General features: G+C 38.6%; 1 protein-coding gene across 3 annotated transcripts in view; it reads right to left on the reverse strand.

The window, feature by feature from the left end:
• The window catches only part of glrba (glycine receptor, beta a), a 31,557-nt gene continuing 8,876 nt past the window's right edge, over positions 1–22,681 (reverse strand). For all 3 annotated transcript variants that reach the window (XM_051908273.1, XM_051908266.1, XM_051908260.1), the window contains exons 8-11: positions 10,703–10,855; positions 7,887–8,035; positions 2,788–2,940; positions 1–745 (exon numbers count right to left, since the gene is read on the reverse strand). In XM_051908273.1, the coding sequence (XP_051764233.1) occupies positions 449–745; positions 2,788–2,940; positions 7,887–8,035; positions 10,703–10,855 (752 nt within the window). In that variant the 3' untranslated portion in view covers positions 1–448. The remainder of the gene's footprint in view (positions 746–2,787; positions 2,941–7,886; positions 8,036–10,702; positions 10,856–22,681) is intronic.

Raw genomic sequence — 22,681 nt, forward strand, 5'->3', positions numbered from 1 at the left:
TGTAGCTGATGAAGGATCTTTATTGTATGGCTCAATAACAGCAGTTTAATCCCTTCTCATCACAGACTCATATGCAATAAGCCCATTATGAAAACGGCATGCTGTCTGTGTCCAGATCTTATACAGTCCTTTATTCCATAAGCCCATTTTTGCCTGAGGTTATAAACAACTGATATTTATGGAAGTGTTGGCATGGGACATCATTGAGTGAATCACTATCTAGCAGTTTGGGCCAAACATGGCTGAGCACACAGTGTCTGTCAAGTCATGCTGCTCGTATTACAGCTACACATTTCAAAAAGCGACTTATAAGGACAAATACAAATAAGCAGGACTATTTAACAGACGTCAAAAAATGTAAAGGATGAACATTTCAACATTTTGTTCATGCTTAATCATCACCCTCATCAAAATAAAAGCACACGCACACACTTACACTCTGTCATGGTCACAGGTAGACAGACCAGTAAATAACATTGAAGAAGAGGAAGGTGAAAGGGAACAGAGCTCGTGCATAGAGATCAACCCGTTTAGCAGCGGATGGAATGACGGGTTTCGGAGGTGATGGCTTCTTGTTGTTCTTGTTCTGTGATTTGCCGGTGGCATCTGTGACCTCTATGGGCTTGCCGTAACAGTCGAAGTTTGAGAGTTCGAAATCTCTTGGGAGAGATCCGACAATACTGAAATCATTTGAGCGCAGATCTGATTTAGAAGTGCACACCTTCTTACTGCGGTTTTCCACAACCTATACAAACATGAAACACGCAAAAGACATTTAGACATGAAAACATCTATCCATCCATCTACCCATCTGTCTGTCTGTCTGTCTGTCTGTCTATCTATCTATCTGTCTGTCTTTCTGTCTGTCTACCTATCTGACTATCTGTCCGTCCATCCACCCGTCTATCTATCTAGGTCCATCTATCCGTCTGTGTCTGTCCATCTATCTATCTATCTATCTATCTATCTATCTATCTGTCTCTCTGTCTGTGTCTATCTATCTATCTGTCTCTCTGTCTGTGTCCATCTATCTATCTATCTATCTATCTATCTATCTATCTATCTATCTGTCCATCTATCCGTCTATCTATCTATTACAACGACATGATTGCAGTTGGTTACTATCCATCCATCCATCCATCCATCCATCACAACATGATTGCAGTTGGTTACAATTTATGTACAGAGCATTTGATCAAATCTATCTGCCTGTCTACCCATCTGTCTATCTGTCCATCCATCCGCCCATCTGTCTATCTATCTATCTATCTATCTATCTATCTGTCCATCTATCCATCTATCTATCTATTACAACGACATGATTGCAGTTGGTTACTATCCATCCATCCATCCATCCATCCATCACGACATGATTGCAGTTGGTTACTATCCATCCATCCATCCATCCATCCATCATGACATGATTGCAGTTGGTTACAATTTATGTACAGAGCATTTGATCAAATCTATCTGCCTGTCTACCCATCTGTCTATCTGTCCATCCATCCCCCCATCTGTCTGTCTATCTATCTTTCTATCTGTCCATCCATCTGCCCGTCTATCTATCTATCTATCTATCTATCTATCTATCTATCTATCTATCTGTCCATCTATCCATCTATCTATCTATTACAACGACATGATTGCAGTTGGTTACTATCCATCCATCCATCCATCCATCCATCCATCACGACATGATTGCAGTTGGTTACTATCCATCCATCCATCCATTCATCACAACATGATTGCAGTTGGTTACAATTTATGTACAGAGCATTTGATCAAATCTATCTGCCTGTCTACCCATCTGTCTATCTGTCCATCCATCCGCCCATCTGTCTGTCTGTCTATCTATCTATCTATCTATCTGTCCATCTATCCATCTATCTATCTATTACAACGACATGATTGCAGTTGGTTACTATCCATCCATCCATCCATCCATCATGACATGATTGCAGTTGGTTACAATTTGCGTACAGAGCATTTGATCAAATCTATCTGCCTGTCTACCCATCTGTCTATCTGTCCGTCTATCCGCCCGTCTGTCTGTCTATCTATCTTTCTGTCTGTCCGTCCATCTGCCCGTCTATCTATCTATCCATCTTTCTGTCTGTCTATCTGTCCCTCCATCTGCCCGTCTATCTATCTGCCTGTCTATCTATCTATCTATCTATCTGTCCGTTCGTCCGTCCGTCTATCTATATGTTTGTGTTACTGTGTTACTGAGTAGTATAGAGATCAAAACCACCAAGTGTATTGTCAATTCAGTCAGTTAAATGCAAAATGATAGACATATGATTGGAACATTATATTTTATTCTAAAAATGACAAGTTTCTCGTGAACTTCAGGAAATCTCCAGGGAAGCTATTTCAGTCATCCTCACAAGACATTTCTCTTAAATATTGTTTGTAATATGACCTCTACCCCTTACACATACACACATTCAAGTGCACACACACTTGTGAACTCCTGTGCTGCTCTGTCATAGCTTCAGGCCTCAGTGCTGTCGGGTCACATTACTCTCAGTCCCCCAGAATTCTCTGTTCTTCTCTGCACCCATGTCCCACTGAGCACGCTCAGAGCAGTAGACTCAATTACAGCCATTTCATCTCCCCATGTACCCATTAACACACATACACACACATTCGTCTTACGTAAAGAGAAGACTTACGTATATGTGAATACAAACATTTTTCTTCAGAAAGAGAGCACACACACACACACACACACACACACGAATGCACACATTCATCTTACTTAAAGGAATACATGTGCATACTGACCTGTAGTGTGCTGACATGTATAGGTGTCCCACCAGTACCATTGGCACTGTTAGTTTTGGCTGGTATCTTGCTCTCTCTTTCTATTCTTGCTTTTTCTTTCTCAGCCATCTTTATCTTTTCTTCCGCAATGCGCTTGGGACTGTTCAACATTACCTGGGACACAGCACAAAGACACTTTGACACTTTGGGCCACTTACACAGAACACATTTTTCCATTGTACTGCGCTACTTTTCGATTGTTCTTCTATGTAAACGCACCAGACCAATGTCTTTAACCGTTGCGCTTGTGTCTTGTGTCTTTTGTAGCGTCTCGCACATGACACGGCATTCTAAAAAAAACGGCGTTCAGGTTAAAAGAAGTTTAACTTTTAAAAACCCATCTCTAGACCTTTTGATTTTTTCATTCCACTGACCTGCGTCTCATGTTTTTAACCACAAAAACGAGTCGTGTGAATGGCCCCTAAGCCACACTTTTTGTATGAATATGAAATGGCATTTGTTTTAGAGAAATAAAGTACTTTTTAAGTAATACATTTCACAAAAACAGTTTTGATATTTGGACACTTTCTGGCTGTCAAACTTCATAAATAGTGTTCATATTAATAAGATAGACTAAATCAGTGTTACTCAATGCCTTTTATGCAATTAGGCCCCGTGTCCACCAAAGCATTTTTTGCAGCTGCTAGCGTACTTTTCCAATTGTTTTCAGTGGAAGCGCCGTGTTTTTTAAATGGCAGGAGCGTCTTTTTCCCGCTCAAGCGCTGAGAGCTCGGCGTTTTTTACCGGTCGCCTCGAGTTGAAGAATGTTCAACTTTGAGTAAAACGCTGCGCTCATCACTGCCACTGTTTATCAGCCGTCCAATCAAAGTGTAGGAGGGGCGGGACAAATACAACACCGACCAACTGTCACAACATTCTTGCTGTACAACGACATTGACAAGCAGAGAACGGAACAAAATGGATGAGAAATAAATATTGCTTTTCTCCGAACATACATAGCAAGTACTCTACATTGTGTCGACATTTTTAGTCTGAAACAAATTACCTGCGAAATCAGTTACAAGTAACAGTGCTGCGGATATTCCGTATCATAGCAACAAAACGCTGCGCAGCTGAAGCGCTCTCAAGCGCTCACAGATAGGTGTTTTAAGCAGAGTGCCTAGCGTTTTCAGCTGGCTAAAAACGCTTTGGTGGACACACGGCCTTACACCTGTTAGAAATACTTAACATTGTGACCTGTTGGTTAACAGTAATTAAAAAAATTATATGAAAAATGAAATTCATTGTCCAAGTAACAGACACATCCAGATAAAATTAATTTAATATCATTTTAAGGCCAATGTGAATGTACATATGGTAGCAGCCTCAATCTTTTTCAAAAAAATCTGATAATAATATTTGTAATGCAGGAGGTTTTCCGTTATCACTCCAGTTCAGGTCACTTTTCATATTTCTGCATTTTAAGCACAGAACTAAGAATAAATTATTCAGTAATTGCAGAAAGTAAATTGCAGTATTATCTGGCTCTGTGCTCCTAGAGCTGTTACCCTAGTTCTTCAGGATTGATGGACAATATAACCGCAGGAACTGTACATCTGTATCATAGTTCAGGAGGAGTTCATTGCTCCTTAGTAAGGATTTTTCTTGCAGTTGCTGTTCTGATTTCAGTTTTCAGGCTTTGATTACTGATCTGTTTTCTCCTCGAAAAGAGTGCATTTCCATGTCAGCTTTTTTTACTTTCCTATTTAAGGAACAGCTATATAAGACATTTTGGGTACTGGGATAAAGTTTTAAGAGTCATAGTCAAAGTCAAATACACTGGGATAGAAATCCTGCTAATATGGTCCAAAACACATGGCTAAAAGACCGGAGTAAAAAAAACATCAGTATATTGCTACATGAGCAGAAAGAAATTAAAATGGCAAACTGCTTGATAATCAATACTAGCCTACAGTTTCAAGAACTATATAAAATATATAAATTATTATTATAAGTAATGTATTACATTGGTGTCTTTTATCATTATTACTGTTTTTTTGTTTTGTTTTTTAAGTAAAAAGCCAGAAAAGGTTGTTCCTTGCATTGATTTGGACTTTGTGTCATGCCTTAGAACACCCCTTTTCTGTGGTAAAATTACTGTAATGTACAACCTATTGTGGTTTACTACTTTTAGTGATAGAAGTTTGCCTTAGCAGATAGACTGGAAATCTCATACAAGTACATACGACATAAAAGATCTGTTGTGCAAATGACACTTGCACATAAACAACACATACTGTATTGAATGGTGCTGTCCATGGTACTGAACCAGAATGACAACATTATCCCTTGTGCTGTGTTGAAAACACTATAACACTTGTGGTGTTCCCGGACAAAAATGACCGGCCTGCAAAAAATTGCTTATAAATCTCTCGTTATGCTACCTTATCACCAAATATTGGATTCAATCTTTTTGTCAGCTTGTTTTCTTTCAATTAGGACAGGTTTTGTATTTTTTGGAACTGATTGATTGTAGGCCTTAATGATCTGAGCTTGTATACCTCAGTTTTTGAGTGAAAAAAATGCATCGCTTTCGCAACGTATCGCCTCGCTTCAATGGGGGGTAGATCATTCAGCGTTGCTGCACCAACATTATAGGAATTCTCTCCCTCAACCACTCCTTTGTGTCAATAATATCTCTGAATTTAAATCACTACTCTGTTCTCTGAATGTAATCAGTTGTAAGTTATTCCTTAGTTCTATGTTTTTTTTTCTTCTGTTGCATTTTGTGTCCTGTTTTTCATTGTGCTTTATTCTAATTTGTCACTTTGCTGTTGTAACTGTAATGTAAAGTGACCTTGACCTCTGAAAAGGCACTATATAAATAAAACTTATTATTATTATTATTGTTATTTGTGGATAATTTTGTCAATTTTACATAAAATATGAAAAAAGATTTACACTGTTTATCACACTTGTGTGCTTTAATGTTTAAACAGGAAATTTGCTTTGAAATAGCTTTATTTTGTTTTTATTTATAGAAATCATACTTGTGCTGTTCCTGGTCAAAAATAGACCTGCAGAAAAATAACTTATAAATCACTTGTTACGCTATTTTATTAGCAAATATTGGATTCAATCTTTTTGTCAACTTGTTTTCTTTAAATTAGGACAGGTTTTGTACACTGCTCAAAAAAATTAAAGGAGCACTTTTTGCTGTGTCTCCCAGCACAGTCTCAAGAGCATGGAGGAGATTCCAGGAGACAGGCAGTTACTCTAGGAGAGCTGGACAGGGCCGTAGAAGGTCCTTAACCCATCAGCAGGACTGGTATCTGCTCCTTGGTGCAAGGAGGAACAGGATGAGCACTGCCAGAGCCTTACAAAATGATCTCAAGCAGGCCACTGGTGTGAATGTCTCTGACCAAACAATCAGAAACAGACTTAATGAGGGTGGCCTGAGGGCCTGACATCCTCTAGTGGGCCCTGTGCTCACTGCCCGGCACTGTGGAGCTCGATTGGCATTTGCCACTGAACACCAGAATTGGCAGGTCCACCACTGGCGCCCTGTGCTTTTCACAGATGAGAGCAGGTTCACCCTGAGCACATGTGACAGATGTGAAAGGGTCTGGAGAAGCCGTGGAGAACATTATGCTGGTCCAGATCTGGGAGGAAATACCCCAGGACACCATCCGTCGTCTCATTAGGAACATGCCCCGACGTTGTCAGGCATGCATACAAGCACGTGGGGGCCATACAAACTACTGTGTATCATTTTCGCAATGAAATTTCAGCAAAATGGACTAGCCTGCTGCATCATTTTTTCACTTTGATTTTTGGGGTGTCTTTGAATTCAGTCCTCTGTAGGTTGATCATTTTTATTTCCATCAAACAATGTGGCATCCTTTCGTTCCTAATACATTACCCAGTCCATATAAGTAAAGATATCCAGCATGATATTTTTCCCCATTGAGATCTGATGTGTTTTCAAAGTGTTCCTTTTATTTTTTTGAGCAGTGTATATATTTTTGGAACTGATTAATTGTCTTGGCGTCTCTAGCAGTCTTTCACATTGCTATTGGGTGACTTTGTTGGATGACCACTTCTGGCGCAAAAATTCAAGTAGCTTGGTTTTGTTTGATGGCTTGTTTGATGACTAGTTGTCAATTTCTGAAAATAAATGCTCTAAATGACAATGTATTTATTTGAAATTTGGAAGAAATGTTGTCAGTAGTTTATAGAATAGAACAAAATTGTTCATTTTACTCAAACATATACATATAAATAGTAAATCCAGAGAAACTGCTAATTTTGCAGTGGTCTCTTAGCTGTGTGTGTGTGTGTGTGTGTGTGTGTGTATATATATATATATATATATATATATACAGTAGTCAACATTTGAAGTGGATCAAAACCTTTCATCAAAGTTGTCCTAAAACCTTCTTCTTAGTACAACTTAGTTCTTAGGACAACTTTGATTAACTTTTTTGATCCACTTCAAATGTTGACTACTGTGTATATATATATATATATATATATATATATATATATATATATATATATATATATACTATTACTATTATATTCCTGTTAGATTTATTAATTTATTAAAAATGTTATTTATTCACTCTGTAAATTTGTGAAATTATGCAAAAAGTATTAAAACAGCATTTTAATTGTGTTTTTAGGGTACATACAATGCTACCTCTGAAAATATACCTTAGCAAGACAACATAGTCTGCCATTTTACTATAAATTCAGTTTCATTTTCACCACAGAATGTTATTATTAAAATACAATTTTAAATGAGGCTGAAATGAAAATCAAATTTTCACTGTGATGAAAATGTTCATGTTCAGGAAAATGACAAAAATGACAGAATACTCCTGTGATGCATGTTTTTCCTCTGTTGGTTATTGTTAGCAGAAAACTAAGCTAGTGAGAGTGTGAAACATGTATTTTAAGCAAGTTTATTTTAAGTAAGTTTAGTCCACAGGGCCCAAAGTATGAAACACCCATATAGTGTGCTAAAGCAGCTGTTAAATCTGTAGTTCTGCAATGTGCTGAGTGAAGGAAATGTAAATGTTTCAATGCAAGACAACAGCAGACATGTGCATACCCACCTGAACCACAGCGTACTCCACAAGAGAGCCAAAACCATACAGCAAACAGGCAATCATCCAGATATCAATGGCTTTCACATAGGAGACCTTAGGAAGTTCAGATGCTAGAGATGTACACTCAGACGAGAGCGACAGAACAGACAGAATACCTAAAGAGAGAGAGAGATGGGGGGAAAAAAGACAAATTCCTCATGTAGTTGCATAACTACATAAATCACTTCATTGTGCCCTGATCTTGAGCAGATATCTTGAGTTTCCTTTAATAAAACGCTTGAATTTTAAAACTGACCTGGAAGTGACAGCCATCCCTGGAATGGACAGATGAACAAATGAGAGAAAGGAATGAAGGAGAGGTGGAGCCTATGAGAAGAGGAATATGGAGAGATGAGAGAGGAAAAACGGGTTGGATTTCGGGTAATCATGGGAATGACTGGTGGATGAAGTTTCCAGTGTAAGTGGAAAGATGTCTCTTTCTTCAACATTTTTTTTACCCCTTTGTGTGTCCAGATGTTTCAATAACTTTATAAATAATCCTAAAACTATTTTATTTTTGAAAACTCATATTATCATAAGTTTCAGCATAGCAGTACATTATATTTGAGTCATTTCAAAGCAAGATTATGGAGGATTATGGATAAATTGGAGAGGCTGAAAAAGAAGAGAGAGATTTGGGATTGGGTGACTTGCTGTCATTTTATTATTTTGCCCATTAGACATTACTAGTTGATGCTGTAAGCCAGAGGTGGCTCTAGGTTTTCTAGAATTTTATTCTCACTCTATTTATTTATTTTTATTCTATTCTGAACAAATATTTTATTTTATTATTTTACTCATTATAATTTTTTAGTTGTTATTTATTAGAAATTGATATATACGCTATCTTCAGGGCTTGATTTGAGGGGGGAGTGTGGGGGGATGGCATCCCTCTTGCTAAAAAAAAAAATGACAAAAAGCATCCCCTCTATACAACCATCTGTCAGATGGTTTTAGTTTCAGTTAGGTCAGTTTGTGTTTTAGTTTTCCCTGTCTGCCTGTTTCTCTTTTTAGTTTCCTTGGTTACTTATTATGTTGCGCACCTGTTTCCGTTTCTGTTGATTTCTCCCTTTGTATTTAAGCCTTTAGTTTTCACAGTTGGTTCGGTTTCTTCCTAGTTTTACATGGTTGTATATTCTTGTATTCCTTGATTTCTCCTGCGTGTTTCTTTTTGGATTTTGGATTTATTAAAGACTGTACGTCTGAAACTCTTCATCGTCGTGCAATTTATGCAACCACCAGTGACACCACCATCCCCCCTTACCATCCCCATAACAGTGTTGTGTATCATGTAAAACTTATGCAAATTAAAAATTCTCTACGTATGATAATTAACGAACTATAAATAATGGAAATTGGCCAATCAGGTATTGTAACGATCTGTGCACAAAGTCATGCAAGCGTTATTGTAACGATCTGTGCACAAAGTCATGCAAGCTTTTGTCATTTTTTTGCAACATTTAAAATGGCCACGAGAGAACAGTTCAAGCGCATCTTTTGATGTTCTTAAAAAAGAAGAGAACAGAAGGTATGACATTTCTTTGATTAGTGTTTAATGACATTCCCCTTATATAACATTAGAAAGAATAGCGAACATAGCTAAAGTGCGTTAAATGAGTATAACCACACTTTCACCGGATGATGTGACAAAAGACAATAGAACCAATTATAATCAGTGTACGGTCTACACTGGAAGCGACGTGACACGACAAATCCCCAGAAGTAAACTGATGTTCCGTTCTATTTCTGACATACTCCAAGTGCTCAAAGGATGTGTGCTGTATGTGTGACTCTGGGGGACTGAGAGACGATTCTGAGAGAGAGAAAGAGACGCATTTCCTATTTTTTTCGTATTTACCATCCAGAGTTTTGGAGCGCTGAAAAGTGTGAGCTCAAAAATAATTGTCATTTGGAACTCATTTATAGAGTTATTTTTATTTTTAAAAAATGTGTTGATAATGATGAGCCTATAAACACATCAGTTGCCTACGAAGGCACCATTTAGGCTAGGTTGTTTGGCACGCAGGGATTGTGTGTGTGTGTGTGTGTGTGTGTGTGTGTGTGAGAGAGAGAGAGAGAGAGAGAGAGAGAGAGAGAGAGAGTGAGTGAGAGAAAGAGTCTGGTGCTCAGTCATACAACACTAGTCATATAAATTATTTCACGAATAACACCTATGAAGACTTTTATTCTACTCTTTAATCCAGATGAAACCAAATCTGTGCAACAAGTTCATGGCTATGAATCATTGTGAAAAATTATTGTGATGTAGTGTGTTTAATTCAAGATTGTTTTGACAGTTGCAATTAAATGCAGGTGTTTTGTTTTGATGGCTCCCAGTTTATTTAAAAAAGCTTATTTTTTGTTAAATAAAAATGTGAATAAAAGATATATACGTGCACAAACAAAGGTGTATTAATAAAGTAATGTTTCTTTAGCAGCAACTCAGCATATTTGAATGATTTCTGAAGGATCATGTGACACTGGAGACCGGAGTAATGATGCTGAAAATTCAGCTTTGCCATCACGGGAATAAATTACATTTTAAAATATATTAAAATAGAAATCAGTTTTAAATTGTAATAATAGTGTTTTACTGTATTTTTGTGAGCATAAGAGACTTCTTTTCAAAAAAATTACCAAAGCCTGCAGAGCTCATCACCTTGGTCACATAACCCCCTGGCTTACAAAATCATTAAATGGGTAATGTAAGAAAGAATAGTATCTCTGATATGGGTCATCAAACACAACACTACAACTTCAGCTCCATTTGAAGGCTGACTCACCTAAGGGAACTCGGGCTGCACTGGCGTCTGGGTTGATCCAGAAGGACAGCCATGATAGGACAACAATGAGCAGGGTGGGAGCATAAACCCCCATCAAGTAAAAGCCCACCTGCCTCCTCAGAGTGAAGATGACTTCTACACATGTATAATAACCTATACATTTTGAGAGGGGAAACAAGAAAATGCATACATTTATATAAAGTTCTTGAAAACACTGTACCATATCTTCATCATTTACTTTGCTACAAAATGCTTTTTATGCATATGTTTTATTGTTTTATCCTTGTCCCAGAGTTAGACTTTCAATCTTAAAATATAAAAATCCTCATAAAAACATAGCATTAATAATTTAAACAATGAGTGATATATATAAAAAAAACATTGTACTTGGTTACCAAGGAGACAGCAGTGTCAGTGAGGAGCTTGAGATGAAATATGAGACATGTAATATGATAAGAAAATTCAAGGCACTGTAAGTGTCAAATGTGAACAGAATATTTTTATTGCATGTCATTTACAATCAAGATGTCATTTTGTCAAAATATTTAAAAAGTGTACAAATACTCAATTCTGCCCATAGTGAAAGAAACACTCATCATTCTGTCCACGTCACCAAATTACTGATTCACTAGTGAGCAATACACGTTCTTATTTCACTGCTCATGTGTCAGCGCTGTGTGTATGTGTGTGTGTGTGTGTGTGCGCGCGCAACCATTTGCAGATTCCCTAAGAGGAGTTCATCTGTCTCCTGGGGTCACAGTGAAATCTCTATTGAACATTGAACATCTGTCAAAAAACCATTAAATAAACTACAACAAAAACAAAAGAAAGACAAAATATCACACTGAATTAATCAGAGGAGCACAAGCTCTAATTCCCCACATGAAATGGAGCAGAAATTAACTCATTAATGGCAAGAGTTTTTCCCAGAAATGCCATACATCAAATTATTTTCATATGAACATACTGTGCATACTGTATGGCCATAAATATTATTTTGCCTTATGTCCTTAAGTTCTTTAATTTATATAATAATAATAATAATTATTATTATTATAAGTTATTGTAAGTATATGATGATAAATAATGATGAAGAATAACATACTGCAACTTTAGTGATCATTAATATGGAGTTGGTCCCCCCTTTGCAGTTATAACAGCTTCCACTCTACTGGGAAGACTTTCCACAAGATTTTGGAGTGTTTCTGTGAGAACTTTTGCCCATTCATCCAGTAGAGCATTTGTGAGGTCAGGCACTGATGTTGGATGAAAAGGCCTGGCTTGCAATTTCCATTCCAGTTCATCTCGAAGGTGTTGATGGGGTTGAGGTCAGGGCTCTGTGCGGGCCACATTTCAAAAGGAAAAAAATAAGGGGTTTTGCAAGGTGCATTACTGAAACTGCCAGGTGCATTTCTCAACACTCTGAAGTTGGAACAAGAATTAACCACCACATGATACACTATACAGAATGTTGTCAAAAGCTCTTCCCAATGTCATCGTGTTTTTTTTTCTTTTAACCTTTATAGTCAACTCAAAAAATATTCACAGTGGAAGAAACTTTAGCAACAGTGCAGTGGGCTCAAATGAATTATGTTTACAACAGGATCAGAATGCAGATAAAGTTGTAGAATAATATATGACAGATCGATTTGATTTCTTAGCATTACTAAAAACATTCAGTGTCTAAATGTAATAGATACAGTAACACAGACACTCCTGATTACTCTTAGAAGCACAATAGCTAGTGTTCATTTTAAAGTAGTATCATCAGTCATACAAAGAAGAACAGAACAGTTCATTTAGAAACACAGAGCTGAACCTCTGACTTATACATCATGTGGTGATACCATCATCACTGTGAAAATATCAAAATATAAAAACTATGAAAAATATGATTTTTCTGAAGGAGCACAAGAAGCTTTGAGCTCAGTGTGACCATATTACCGTAAAATAGTTAAAGATATCATTAAGACCAGACTGATGTTCTTTTTATTGTCTTGTTTGTGGTGTGTGTTATTGTAAGTATATGTTAAATAATGATGATGATGAATAATTTACAGCAACTTTAGTGATCATTGGGCATATTTACATGGCCGCGAGAACTAGGGGTGCTGCAACACCTCCTTCTGACAGCTGTTTCACTACATTGGAATTTAAGATGACATGACTTAAAATAAAGTTTTGTTTTCACACTTCAACTTCTCCTAGGCTCCACTGGGGTTCGTCAGTCCTCGGACTCCACCAGGCTCCCTCGTCCCTCCGGCCCGCCTGACCTACTACACCACTTCCATTGCTCTGGCTGTGCTTCGTCCCTCCATCCCTCTGGCTCTGTCTGACTCCGCCTTCCCTCCAGCGTTGCCTTGCTCCTCATTCCCTCTGGCTCCGGTCTGCCAAGCCCCTATCTCCACCTCGGACCCACAAGCCTGCAGTTCCGCCTCGGCCCTCCAGGTCTCCGGTGTCACCTCAGGTCTCCGTCTTCCACTTGGGTATCCATCTCCGTCGCCTCCATCGGTCTTCCCCATGGTGGCTTTGAAGACCTCTCCACCATGGCTCTTCCTTCCCTCGACTCCACCATGGGCCTCATTCCTGGCTGGACTCTGGGTCCCCATCTGGCTCCTCCCTCCATCCTCTCCACCCTGGTTTCTCCCTCCAAAACCTTCTCCTGTGTCCTGCCCTTTGCCAGCCCCTCGTCCGCCTCCTGAGCCCCCACCCTCCCTCCTCTGTTGGACTTTTAATTTTTCAATGCTGCAAGGACGTGCCTAATGTCACATGTATATTCCGTTTTGCGTGAGTTCTTGTCCCTGTGTTTTGGTTTGACCTAGTTTTCTTTGTTATCAGTTTTCCTGCCACTTGTTTGTTTCTATGGTTCCTGATTAGTCCTAACCTGTTCGTTGTTCTGTTGATTGCCATTTCTGTGTATTTAAGCCCTCAGTTTCTTCAGTCATTTGTCTTGCATGATGTTGATATGGTTATGCTAGTGTGTTATTCTGTTCCCCTGTTCATTAAAACTCATTTTGTCTTAATTTCCTCTCGTCTTTTGTAATATATACACAGCAAGTGTGACAGCTGGTTGAGGACCAGCATGTCTCAGAACTCATTTGACACTTATGCACGTTCATACAGACATTGGTGAAAAACTAAATATAGAGGTCTTGATTTAAGCATTCATCTGCATTATGGGTCCGTCTTCACAGAACATGTTTTTCCATTCTAATGTGCTACTTTTCCATTTTTTTTTTCAATGTAAACGTACTAGACGGATGTGTTTAACTGTTGCTCACATGTCTTTTACAGCATCTCGCGCATGACACAGCATCCTAAAAACACGGCGCTCAAGTTAAATAAGTTCAACTTCTAAAAAACTTGTCTCGAGTTCCTCATTCCACTGCAAGCGTCATGCATTTTGCTTTGAAAGTTTTTGCTTTCTGTGGAACTCCTGAGAAAATGCAGATTTAGTGTAGTGCATGCAGTTAGTGTAGTGAAATATGCAGTGTTTTTAATCATTAATCATGCGTTCTAAGCTTTCTCACATAACTCATGTCCTCATTCATTTGTATGTTCATCTGTAAGTGATGTTTGGGCTGTTTAATATTAGGATTTTGTTTAAAATACTCCACCACATCAACACCCCACAATATCAAGCCCCGCGTCCCAGCACCCCCTCAATAAAATATGTTCCCATGGCAATGGGCATACAGCGCACAGCATAAATGAGTACACCCCCTCTGAACAAATACAAAAGATGTATTTTCTTTATGATCACTAATACAATTCATGGAAAGATGGCAAAGCTAAAATGTATTAAACATATACATAATAAAAACTGAGAAATATATGTCATTAATAGCCATAAAATAAGTAAATTAGCCAATTTTGTTTAAATTAAGGATTGCAGAAATGAGTACACCCTAGATTTAATTCAACAAATGTATAATATTCTAGTACTTAGTATGCCCTCCATAATTTTGAATGTACTGCTCTGACCCTTCTTGGCACAGAGTGTACAAGTTCATGACAAATTGTTACATCTGTCCTGTTTAACTCCTGGATGATGAGCTCCTTAAATGCCCTGATCTTTAATGGGGAGTGTTGCTTAACTCGTCTCTACAGAATCCCCCAGAGGCACTCAAGAGTGTTAAGACTGAGTGCAATACATGTCCACAGAAGGTTTTTCACCTTGGGAGAATGCCCAACAATGCAGGGAATGAGGAAAGGGTAACATCTTCTGTTTCAAGTTTGTGTATTAAATTACACAGTGGTGTGGGAATTCATGACAGCATTGATAAAGCACAACTCTCTCACACCTTCAGCACTCATACATCCCTATATAAGAGCTTTACTACCACTGAACTTTACTGTGGGAACCAGGCACTTCTCACTGTACTCCTCCTCTAGCAACACCATAACATTTTGGATGCTGTTAGATCCAAAATGCTTGATTTGTTCTCATGAGACCAGAGTACTGATTCCCAGATTTTTGTAAATATGGGCTTTAGAAATGGCTAACTGACTTTATTGTGCTTTGGCTACAGTAGGTAGTTCCAGTGAGAACAACAACCATGCATGTCATTTCTGCAGGCTGCATCCTACTCTGTGAGATAAACAGTCACTCTTTTCATAGCTTTTGCTGGCTCTGAGACACTTGCTTGATATTTCTCCTGCTATTTGTCTAGCAAAAAAATCCCTCATCACTAAATGAAAGCTTAAAATGAAGGCCTGATTATTTCAGGGGCCTTTGTTTTTGAATTTCTGTGTTATTTTTGCTATATTTTCACACTTAAAACAATGATTTGGTAATCCTCTTGTACCACTGTCCTCTTTTGTGCTAAGAAATAAGTCTCCTGACAGCTCTGTACCAAGTGGTTCCATTGTTGTCAGCATTAAGTCTGAGAATGATTCAGTGGGCTACATAACACTTTTAATTGTCAAGAAATTACTTCTCTTTAAATGTTTTGGTTCAACATACTTACCTGTTGATCAAACATCGCCTTAAACTTACACCAGAAAATTTTTATTTCATTTTATTTAGCAACTTTTAGGAGGGTGTACTCATTTTTGCTACACAACATTTTATCACCTTGATAAGAAAATCTTATTTTCCTGAACAATTTTGACATGCTTCTTTGGTAATTGATTAAGCAGACTTGCTGGAACATTATATCTCTAAAGAACCCTAACATGTCTTCTAAGTAATTGAGTAATTGCTGACTTTCAGAAGTTTCAGAGCGGGGTGTACTCATTTATGCTGTGCACTGTATATACTATATGGGCAAAAGTATTGGGACACCTGACCATTACAACAATAGAGACTGTAATGACTTCACATTCTAAATACATAGACATTTAAATGGAGTTGACATTTATTAGATGTAAGGGGCCTAGCGCAACCCCTTAAAAACAGCCCCATACCATTACCCCTCCTCCACCAAACTTTACAGTTGGCAAAATGCAGTCACAGCCACAGAACACATTTCCCCTTTTCCAGAGTCCAATGGCGGTATGCTTTACACCACTCCATCCGATGCTTGGTGATGTGAGGCTTGCATGCAGCTGCTAGGCCATGGAAACCCATTCCATGAAGCTCTGCTGCACAGCTTTTGTACAGCAAAGCGTTTGTGACTTTTACCCACCATGCGCCTCAGCACTCAGTGACCCCACTCTGTGACTTTACGTGGTCTTCCACTTCGAGGCTGAGTTGCTGCTGTTCCTAAATGCTTCCACTTTCTGATAATAAAACTTACAGTTGACCAGGGAATATCTAGCAGAAATGAAATTCCACAAACTGACATATTGCAAAAGGTGGCATCCACAGTACCACGGCTGAATTCACTGAGCTCTTCAGAATGAATTCAATGAGGTGTGTCCCAATACTTTTGCCCATATAGTGTATCTCTACATATACATTTCAATAGGATACAAAATAAGGGGTTTTGCCAGGTGCATTACTGAAAATGCCAGGTGCATTTCTCAACACTCTGAAGTTGGAACATGAATTAACCACCACATGATACACTATCCAGAAGGTTGTCAAAAGCTCTTCCTAATGTTGTCACGTGTTTTTCCCTATCTCTCAGTCACTTTGACGTGGTGTCAATGTGATGACATTAGGGGTCGCACTTGGGAGCACCAAACATCTCTGATACTTCAGAAAAGGCCAATGAGAATTGGCAAGTGGAATTTGCATACCACTCCCCAGTCATATGGGTATAAAGGAGTGGCGTGCATCCACTCATTCAGATTTGTTCTTCAAAACTGAGAAGAACGTATGAACTTCCCCGTCCAAGTCCTTCTGCAACGCACGACGCCGCACCAGTGAGCACTCAGGGTGATTAGAGAGCAACAATGGGAGCTTCCTTGCTAGTGAAATCCCTGCAGACCTACCATTCCTTGTCTTGCATGTTGCTTCCGGCGAAGTTCCCTGGGAAGTTTGCAGTTGCGTCAAAAAAAAAAAAAAAGAAAAGAAAAGAAAAGAAAAAAAAAAGATAAAAAGATGATGCAACAGACTTTTCATTTGGGGCTCCAGATGAGGGTGAATTATCGATCACAGCATTGGAGGATGGGCTAATGCCTTCCAACGCTGAGGGCTCGGCTGGACTTCCAGCTTTGGGTGTGATGGCCCAGCCCGAGTTTGATTTGGAGTTGGCGGCCATGCTTGCCCAGTCGTCTGTGAGCGTTGGGCTGGAGTGGAATACTCAACCCTGTCCCGATCATTCACGGTTGGATGATTGGTTTCTGGGCTCGGAGTGCTGCACACAGCCGTGCTCTGTCCCAGTTCCTTTCTTCCTGAAGTACATGAAGAGCTGACAAATAGTGGAGGGCACTTTTTACTGCCCGGTCCCACCTTTTAGGCTCTTCCATCCTCACTACCCTCGATGGTGGGGCAGCCAGGGGGGACATGGAAGTTCCTAAGGCAAAGTGTGCGATGTCAACTATTGTGGTCCAGGAGTACCACCTGTGGCTTAACCTTGCAAAAATTTGGGATGCCGAGAAAGTATGCTTTCTAAACGCCCCCATTTCTCAAGGTGGCGACACGACTTTGCAAGAAAAAAAAGTTCTCGGCAGTAAAAGCATAAGAACCCCGCCCTGAGATGGCCGACCCAAGGATGGAGGTGACCCCGCTGACCTGCCTGCCTCATATTGATTTTTCTTTGCCCTTAGATGCTTAGTCAAATCTGTAAAGCTGCATTCTTTCAACTTCGCCGTATTACCAAACTCTGTCCCTATGTCAGCCCAAAAGATGCTGAATCATTAGTACATGCATTTATCACATCTCACCTCGATTACTGTAAAGCTCTTTTTTGGACTACCAGAGAACTCTATCTCCCTGTTTGCAACATATTCAAAACTCTGCCGCAAGAACTGCCGTTAACTTACACTAAATGGTCTGCTCATCACTCATATTCTATTTAACCTCCACTGGTTACCTGTGTCTTCTCGGATTATTTAGAAAATTGTTTTTCTTACCTTTAAGTCACTCAGTGGTCTTGCTCCTTCCTATCTCTGACTTACTTTCTCCTTATATTCCCTCTCGACCTCTCTGATCTTCTGGCAGTGAATTTCATTGTGTACAGAGATTTCGTCTATCGTCTATGGGTGGCAGGTCTTTCTCTGTTATAGCTTTTAAGCTATGGAACTCTTTGCCCCTGGCCCTTAGGACATTAACCACACTGCATGAATTTAAGTCTAAACTCAAAACCTATTTGTTTAACCAGTATTACCGGTCATAATGTGTTTCTTCTTAAACTTTTTCCAAAACTCTGTATACCATGTCATAATGCGTCCTTGATTATGTGTGAAATGATTATTTGTTCCTTACTGTAAAGGCGCTTTATAAATTTAAACATGTTAAGAGTTCAGCCTGGTATACTCTCACATTGTCCTGAGACCCTGGCCCGGGTACGTGCCCAAAATTCCCAATACTCCCTTTAGGGACCAAGTGGTGAAACTGCAAGTGCTCCCTCATGATGAGGGAGACCCAGCCCTGTCTCTGCTGTGCCCAGTGTGTGCTTTGCACATATACCTGGACCACACGCAGAGCTTCAGAAGATCTGATCAGCTCTTTGTCTGCTTCAGAGGTCAGCAGAAGGGGAAGGCTGTCTCCAAACAAAGGATGCCCCACTGGATAGTCGATGCAATTCATCTGGCTTACCAAGCCCAAGGCGTACCTTGTTCCCTTAGAGCTCAGCGCTCACTCTACCAGATGCATTGCAGCCTCTTCAGTCCTGGCAAATGGTGTGTCATTGACAGACATCTGTAGAGCTGCAGGTTGGGCTACTCCCAATAACTTTGCAAGGTTTTGTATCTCCACGTAGAACCAGTTTCTACTCAAGTTTTGGGTACTAACAGGTAAAGCTTGGACAACTGGCCGGGTGTAGTGCTTGCATGAGTGCCCTACCCCTCCATGAGGTGGAAAAGTGTGCATTTTCATCCAAGAGAAGTTCCCTAGGTTTGGTGAACCCAGGACAACTATACCCCCTAGCACTCATTGGTGAATTTAGCAGAGGAATTCCCTACCAGGCACATTACTTGTGGCATGCCCCTTTTAGGTGAACCATTGTAATCTGGCTAGTGCTCCATATGTAGTGGTTCCCTAACGGCGACCCCATAAGATGTATTTTTCCACTGTTCAGTTTCCCTATCGGCAAACCCTGTGTCTTCCCCTGGATGGAGCTAGCTCCGTCACCAGTTCATGTTGCCAGTAGTCTCACCCTCATCAGGCGGAGCCCTCCAAAGGGACTCTTCCCTTTGTAGTACTCCCCATCAGGTGAGTCCTTAGGATGTATTTTCCACATACTAACCTCCCCTTTTGGGTAGAATGTGGTATCCACAGTATTCCTTTCTCGGCAGAGAAAAGAGAACACTTCCCTAACGTAAATGAGTGGATGCACAGCACTCATTTACACCCGTATGACGGGGGAGTGGCATGCAAATTCCACTCACCAATTTTAATTGGCCTTTTCTAAAATATCAGAGGTGTTTAGGGCTCCCAAGTGCAACCCCTAGTGTCATCACATCAACACCATGTCTCGTTCCCTCCATCAGGGAACAGTAACCCAGAAGTTTATTTTTTTTTTTTACCTTTATAGTTACTTCAAAAAATATTAATTGTGGAAGAAACTTTAGCAATGGTGCAGTGGATTCAAATGGATTATGTTTACAACAGGATCTGAATGCAGATTAACAAAGTTGTAAGACAATTTATGGCAGATCGCTCTGATTTATTAGCATTACTAAAATCATTCATAACCTATATCTAATAGATAACACAGACACTCCTGATTACTTAGAAGCTTTAGAGTGTTCATTTTAAAGCCATATCATCAGTCATACAAATGAAGAACAGAACAGTTCATTTAGAAACACAGAGCTGAACCTCTGACTTGTACATCATGTGGCGACACCATTGTCACTGTGAAAATATCAACTATGAAAAATCTGATTTTTTTTTTCTGAAGTAGCACAAGTTTTGAACTCAGAGTGACTGTATTACCGTAAAATAGTTAAAGAGATCATTAAGACCAGACTGCTGTTCTTTTTATCTTCTTGTTTGTGGTGTGACTGTGTTTGATCATTTATATGAAAGTGTGTGAAGGTACTGCTGTCTATGTGTTTCTTCTAGCGAGTTACGCTCATGCTGTTCTCTTATATAAGAAGTGAATAGTGTATTATGTAATAGATTCCCACGGGAGAAATACACTCCAATACTTCTAAAGCTATACTTTATGTTAAAGGTAACAAATGTGAGCATGTGTGTTTATGAAGGGGGGGAAAAAATGTACAGTCAGCAGGTTATTATTCCAAAATAAGGTTTTTTTAATCATCCTGAAACGATTTATTTTGCAATAACGACCCTTTGACTATACACTACACCCCTTTTTACATTAACAAATAAATAAATAAATGTATATGAAATTTTGATTCGAATTGAAATTAAATTGTTATGTGAGAACAAAGAGATTGTGGGGTGCTGTTAAGAGACATTTAACCAGTACATCTGGATGTAGAAACAACTACATAGTTTAGAAGTCAATATAGAAAAATATTCGACTAATCAGAATCCAGTATTCCAGACAGTCACGTAAAAAAAGTTTAATATCTGCCTGCACACACACACACACACACACACACACAAACACACACACACACACACACACACACACACACACACACACACAGCAGGACTGCTGACACATTCTCTTTTTTTCCAATTTATTTTTCTTCAATTCCCAAATTCCTATCTATTCATGGAAGATCCTCAAGGAGTACTTAAGCAGGTTATAGGGGGTTCTAGGAAAGATTTAAATAAATAAATAAATAAAATATTAGGGCTGTGAAAAAGATTTAAAACACTAAGTACCTTTTACTTCAAATCCATTATAATGAGTTAAAAGGAACACTTTAGGTTTGGTATTGATACCTTACTAATAGTGTGGTGGGGAACATACAGTAAGATAAATAAGGTTGAGAAACCCTGAACTGCTAAAGCAAGCTATTCGTAAAGACTGTCACACACAAATATAACTACACACATTACATGGCAAACATGCTGTGCACAATCTATAGCAACATTAACAGTATCATTATCACTAACATCTCTGCCAGTCTGCCTCAGGCTCAGAGTGCAGCAGAATCTAAGATAGCTATATCTATGATTTGTGAATAAAGCAAAAGATTAGGCTATGTTCAGAATCAAATACTAGTATACCGTTTGCTATATACTGCACAGTACAGAGTACAGTATATTCCAGAGATAGTATGTGAGACAGTGTGCAATATGCAATACTAACATTTCAAGCACTGGCAGCACCTTGGATTTTGTATATATATATATATATATATATATATATATATATATATATACACACACACACACACACACACACACACACAGTCAAACCTAAAATTATTTAGACGTTTTTGATATTTTTGGTATATTTTTACTAGTGGGTGCAGGACACAATTGTTAATTTATGTAAGTGAAAGATAGCAAAATAAAGTAAACTGTGGCATATTATACCCAAAAATTCTTCATACAGTGGACTACCAGTAAAATTGATAAAAATTTGGAACCAAAAATTATTCAGACACTTTGACCTGACCATGTTTTGCTTAAGTGTTATCTGACATAATTAAGATTATTTTTTTCTGACACAGTTTAACTCTGAGATCTTGTCATATTTTATTACCATTTTTTTAAACTATAGTAAATAAACTGTATTAATGATTGAAATGTTCAAGGTGTCTGAATAAATTTTGGTTTGGTCCAGAAGGAAACACAATGCATTAAGATTTGGGGGGTGAAAACTTTTGAACAAGAAGATGATGTGCAAGTTTTTCTTATTTTATTTAAAGATCATATTTTTTCATTTAGTACTGCCATTCAGAAGCTACAAAAGATACTTACATGTTTCCCAGAAGACAAAAAAAGTACAATTTATCCTGTTCATCCAATTAAAAAAAGTTTACATCCCCGGCTCTTAATGCATCGTGTTTCCTTCTGGAGCATCAGTGAATGTTTGCATCTTCTTTAATAGTTGTGCTTGAGTCCCTCAGTTGTCCTCAGTGTGAAAGATGGGTCTCACATCATACAGTCACTACATAAAAGGGTTCAAACATGCAAAAGTTGCTGGAAAATCAAAGAATTTACAGGACATGGAGGACTTTCTGAAGAACAGAGCTCAGTTTAACTGCTCAGGACAAACAAGGGACTCATGAACAACCATCACAAAACAAACAAACAGTTGTGGATCATCCAGGTAATGACACAGTTTAAAGAATCAAGGGTATGTACACTTTTGAATTTTTATAAATTCAGCTACTTTTTTTTTTTGTTTTGTCTTGTGGACTTTATGTAAACATCTTTTATGTGAAATAGTTTATTCAAGACAGTACTAAATAAAAAATAACGTAATTTTCACGATCCTTCTTATTTTGTTAAAATGATTAACATTTTTGCATTTTATATACACTATATACATG

The sequence above is a fragment of the Ctenopharyngodon idella genome, chromosome 1 (assembly GCF_019924925.1).
Source record: "Ctenopharyngodon idella isolate HZGC_01 chromosome 1, HZGC01, whole genome shotgun sequence".
Classification (NCBI taxonomy): domain Eukaryota; kingdom Metazoa; phylum Chordata; class Actinopteri; order Cypriniformes; family Xenocyprididae; genus Ctenopharyngodon; species Ctenopharyngodon idella.